The following is a 5,807-nucleotide window of genomic DNA, read 5'->3' on the forward strand; positions in this document are numbered from 1 at the left end:
ATATATATAAATTGTTTAAATTAAATTACTTTTTGGAAGATTGCTGATTAACCGTGTGTATCAATAAATGGTATTTGGTCCGGGTGTGGTCAAATTAAACTCAAATAGTAAATTGGTGTACCATTTGAGTTTAATTAGACCGCACCCGGACCAAATTCCATTTGTAAATTACTTTTTATAGGAAAAAATAAAAGTATAAAGACATAATTTTAAATATTCTCAAATAAATTCCCCCTAAATAAGAACATAAACCCTAACACACAACAGTTCCTAATAGTGCTGCAATACAATAATACATATAAGAGTCTTAATCTGTTTTATTTTTCAAGGAAGTAAATAAAAAATAATAAACATATTGATCATAATCACAATTTTTATAGAAAGTAAAAAGATGAAAAGAGATTATAGAAATGATTTACTAAAATAAAAAAACATGGACATAACCTCATGATCACCCCATGTTAAATAGTGATTGTTAAGCCACACTACTATGGCGAATATCATTGAAGGTGCCCTTTACATGTGTCAATATTGTATCAGTTAAGCTTCCCTTTTAATAGAGAAAATTATTGATGAGGTCCATTGTGTGTGTTTAAATTATATCGGATACAATTTAACTTTCTCTAAAGTCAATGCTCTTTATTTCCTAAGTTTTTCTTTCTTTTTTTTTTTCTCTATGTTCAAATTATAATGTATAATATAATTAATTAATACTTTTGATATTTATTATAGTTAATTATCAAACAATGCTAACAGCTTATAAGAATTATCAAAAGAAAGTTTTAATCTATACCTGATATCCACCCCAAAACTTTCCAATAACTGATCTAATATTGCTTAATACACTCATACATAGGATCATATTGACACCTCTACCTCTTCAATGATATTAAAAATCAAATAATTTTTATTTCAACTAATTTTATTCACGTAAATATTGGTATTTTAAATTTAAAACTTTTACTGTCTCATTGATTGCTACCTTAAAATTCATCTAGATATTTAGTGATTTGGTGGCTGGAAAACAACACAATTGAACTTTTTATCAATCTAGTGATATATTAGCTAAATTCTGAAGCAGATGAAATATAAAAAAACATGGTGTTAAATATTATATAAAATTTGTTCAGTTAATTAGTTTTAAATAATTTTATTTTAAGATGTAAGGTGAAAAATAAACTTCCTAGGAAATAAAATCAATAATAATTAAATTTCCACATAATTCGATTGAAATAAATTGAAAAAAATGTAAAATAATTGATAATTGAAACATGCATTCATAAATTCAGTAGTAATATAAATGAAGGATGAATAACAAAAAACAGTTAAGTAAAACATTATGATTATTGAGAAAAAAATTTCGTCTTCATGACTGAATTAATTCACTTCCACATTTTAATTAATCAATTATTTTAGCGAAATACACAATATAAAATAGTGGATATGAAATATATGGGAGTGTTAACTTGAAAATAAAAATTGTTAACTATTCTGGTTTTTGTAATTGATCCCTCAATCATATAACCAAATGCACATTTTACATCCTTAGAGGTCTTATAAAAAAAAAAAAAAATCAAACATATATAAATGGAATAATAATTTAAACAGACTTTTAATAATCCTAATCAGATAATAGAGGTTATCTGTAGCTAACTAAAAATTCTTAAACAGATTGGTTAGATACACACCATTGCCAATACCAATTCATGCTGTTAACTCGACTACAATAGAAAAAGTTGAAATAATACGCAAGCACAAGGCAGAAACTAAAAATTAACCGTGCAAATTATCATTTAACTAATATATTCAAAAGTTTTTCATTAATTTACCTGTTATATGAAGGAAGAGCAAAAGTCTTGCAGAAACATGCTAAGGAGAACTTTGAAGTTTTCACAGTTAATAAATTTTTGTCTCAAGGTATTTTACCACAGCCAATTATTATATATGTATGTTTAGTTAATGGTACCCTTCATCGGAACAGTGTATAATCAAATCATTCACAGTTAAAAGCCTTCTAAAATAAATTAGTCAGAAATAATTAATCAAGCCTTTTATTGATATATGATCATAATCTGGCTCTTCTCATTAAAATATTATACTAGATTAATCTTAGTTGATGTTACATCATATCTTCTATGGTCAAACTAATCTGACTGTTAATACTTAAAGAAATTAAATGAACATTTGAAGATAATTAATGCCTGAGACGGAGAGCATAAACTACCCGAGACCTTCCAAGATCTTTTCTAAATTAGTTAAATTTAGGAATATGGTCCCTTTATTGCATGAGGTCAAATGAATGACTTCTTGAATGAAAAAAAAAAACACCTTAAATTAAGGTAATTATGTACAACATTTTCCTATAAATTCGGTAAGCTTTATTTGTTGCGAGATATTATTTAGCTTTTAATACATTTTTCAAGAAAAAAAATTTTTTTCTTACTTTCAAGATTATATTTTTTATTTACTCAAATTTCCCCCAGAAACTTCAAATTAAACTGAGAAAATTTATTATTTTTAATTGCCATTTAAAATAAAATAGGAAAGTCTAAATAGAAAAAAAAAAAAATTTAAAAATGATTGGTAAATAAAAATTGGGTAAAAAAAGTTCAAACCTATAAACGGGAGCATTGGCCAAATTTAGCGAGTTTTCATTTAAATTTTAGTTGCATTACACGATCAATCTGTGAATGCCTATTACAAAAACTTGTCATTATTTTCCGATTCATTAAATTAAAGATAAGCATCCCTTGTATACATATTATAAAAGACTATATAAATGGAAAAAACATTAGTGATTATCTATTACATAAGAAGTTTAACTAAAAGACATCTAAATGCAGCTGGCACTAAAGCTCAACTGGCTCCAGGTTATTAGGTGAAATAAAATTAGTTTAAAGTACATATTATATTATTACTGTTAGAAAAATATTGATCAATACCATTGTTATTATACTATTATTATCCCAATTGTTAATAAATTTTATCAAGTTAACATGCACTTAATCATTTACCTTGATATGTTCGGCCACCATGGCTAGTAGGAGTTCCATAATCATAGTTGTCACCACCACAACACTCTCTTAGATACAACTAACACAAATAATAAGTAAATACAAATAAAATTGAAATAATTTATCAAAATAAAATAAAACTAATCTCTGAAATAAAAAAAACACAAAAAAAAAAAACAACTGGAGATGAAAACATAATAAGGTCAGACGAAACTCCTATAAGTTGGTTGTCTTCGTGGAATTGTGAGAATTAAACAATCGTTCTCAAACAAAATTTATTTTGAACATAATTACAAGTATATATATATATATATATATATATTACTCAAGACCTTAACGAGCTAATATCAACTAACATGATTTATTTAGAGCGAACATTTGATAGAAACCATTGTTTTAATTTTTTGTAAGGCGTTGTCCATTAGGGAATAAAGAAGTGCAGCATGGTATAGTACCATTTTTGAATAAGTAACAAACTGCGGGAGATCTTGGGTTTAGATATAATTGACCCAACTCAGCAATATTCGTACCTCTTATATCTGGGGCACATTACCTAGAGTCACAATGAAACTGAGTTTTTCTGTACGAAAATTTCAAAAGTATATATTTAATTTTTTCTAGATCCATTAAAAAAAAAAATTAATGAGGTTAATTAGCACCAAAATGATGTTTAATTTCATAAACATGCTAAATTTTTAATTGTCTTTTTCTGCTGCACTATTGTATGAAAAAACATTTCTTCATCAGATTTTATCTTTGAATGCTGAATATCAAATGACCAGAATGATAAGAACGGCGCTCCACTATGCCTCTTAACTGAGTTGAAGGTTTTAATGGGGTATTTTTCAAGAAAAAGAAACAAAATAATCAAAACAATCTAAGCTTTGCCACATAATAAAATACTAGTTAGTCGGAACTATTTAGGATTTCGAGATAATATATAGCTGTAAAATGTGGAATAAATGAGTTTCCAAAAATCCCAGAATAAGATTCGTTTATATAATTATAAAAACATTAAGATATGTTTTTTCTTATTTCCGTCAGAATCAAGAAAAATTTATTTTGTATAGACCCATATTGTAGATCTAAAAAAAAAAAATAAGTAATGGGGTTCAACTACAAGATATTGACCAAATCCTCTCCTTACACATTCCAAAGAAAAAATTTTAATCCAAGTAAAAGTATGACACCATTAGAAAAAATATATATAATTTTTTGCAGTTTTAAGATTATGCTGATAAAATAACTTAGTGGTTACGAAAATCCTAATTCCATAATAAATCGTAATTATAGTAAAATGCTCAAAATTAGAACCGTTAAAGTAAGTAAATGGCTAAAAAGGACTTTTTGAAATGAATAAATAAAATTTTAAATCTAACATAAAGTTCTTTTGGATTAATCTGATATCTCTAACTAGTTGAGGTCACTATCTTTTAGTTCAGAGACTAATTGTGCAGAAAATGGAAGAAAAAAATTGAAAGGGGACAACAGGTAATACCAAAGCAATTAGAATCTCAGCCTTTCATAGCTGTAAAATAAACAAGATAAAAAAAAAAATAAATAAAAAAAATCATTTTAGGTTTAAGAAAAAGAATAAAAATGTAAGAAAAAAAATCATGAATTTCAATTGACTACTTAAAAATTTTCAAGCCTTCATAAACACAATTTTTTTTTTAAAAACATGCTAACAATATATAACCTATTTTGTAGAATTAGAATAATAAAATTGAAATGAACTAAACATAATGTGTACCAAACTAACAATAAAAAAAACTGTGAAAAATTGTGGACATGCACGTAAGACGATAATCGAGCTTTAGAGCTAACTTACTTGTAAATCTGGAGCCATACTCAAGTCACCTCCGTTCCACATGTTCTGATCCTCTCTGAACAAGGAATTAGTCAATTCCATCGACAGTCGCTTTTTGTAGTCTTGAGGCTTGTCTTCGGACATTCTGAATAACACTGCAGCTGCATATGTCGCTGCAAAATAATTTTAAAATTACTGATTACTTTTTTCTTAACATATAAAATTGAATAAATGAAAGATAAACTAATGATTTATTTCAACTTGAACAGCTTTGATAAAGCACTACAAAGTGGGGCGAAACGTCAGCAAACAAAAAAAAAATTTTTTTTTCTTTTTCGGCCAAGACTCCCTTTGGAGACCTAGAGTGTACAAAAAATTTGTTAACTATTTTTTTATTCCTTTTTTTACTGTTTTTAAAATTAATATTGCATTACATTATGCGGAAGAAGGGGGCAAAATTTCCGAGAATAAAATAAATATATTTAATGATGAGAAGATGGGAGGGCGGTCAGATAATAACACAAATAAGCTTTTTCAACCCTAACTATCTCCTCCTCATGAACAAATATATTTGTTAAAAATATATTATGAAACTATTATTTATAAGGTAATTAGTTGAACATATATATTACTGAAATAAGATGATTCAGGTGACGGTTAAAAAAAGGGTACATAAATAGTAAATGAATAGCTTTAATTACAATTTGAGTACATTTTACGACTGCCACCAACCAGACCAGTTTTCTTCAATAAACTTATTTATTGTATTTTCTTTTTTTTTTTTTTTAACATGGAAGGTTAATAAAATTTAAATAATATTATTTCAAAATTTTTTGAGACAAGGTAATTATTTATTAAATAAAACCACAAATTGTATCCAATACTGTCTCAACACTTTATTTCTTATTAGTCCAACGTTTCGGCTATTCCAGCCATCTTCAAGGACATCTAAATATTCAACAGCTTATATTATATCTTTATTT

General features: G+C 26.5%; 1 protein-coding gene across 8 annotated transcripts in view; it reads right to left on the reverse strand.

Annotated features, from left to right (window-relative positions):
• LOC106684890 (armadillo segment polarity protein) overlaps nt 1-5,807 on the reverse strand; it is a 40,279-nt gene that overhangs the window by 5,523 nt on the left and 28,949 nt on the right. For 5 of the 8 annotated variants that reach the window (XM_067047959.1, XM_067047961.1, XM_014427207.2 and 2 more), the window contains exons 11-12: nt 4,846-4,997; nt 3,015-3,093 (exon numbers count right to left, since the gene is read on the reverse strand). In XM_067047959.1, coding sequence (XP_066904060.1) covers nt 3,015-3,093; nt 4,846-4,997 — 231 coding nt within the window. Of the gene's footprint in view, nt 1-1,829; nt 2,015-3,014; nt 3,094-4,845; nt 4,998-5,807 lie in introns of all 8 variants that reach the window. The other 3 variants (XR_001343755.3, XR_010843600.1, XM_014427209.3) reach the window with 2 other exon arrangements.

The sequence above is a fragment of the Halyomorpha halys genome, unplaced genomic scaffold (genome assembly GCF_000696795.3).
Source record: "Halyomorpha halys isolate HHAL.00 unplaced genomic scaffold, Hhal_1.1 Scaffold626.1, whole genome shotgun sequence".
Lineage (NCBI taxonomy): Eukaryota > Metazoa > Arthropoda > Insecta > Hemiptera > Pentatomidae > Halyomorpha > Halyomorpha halys.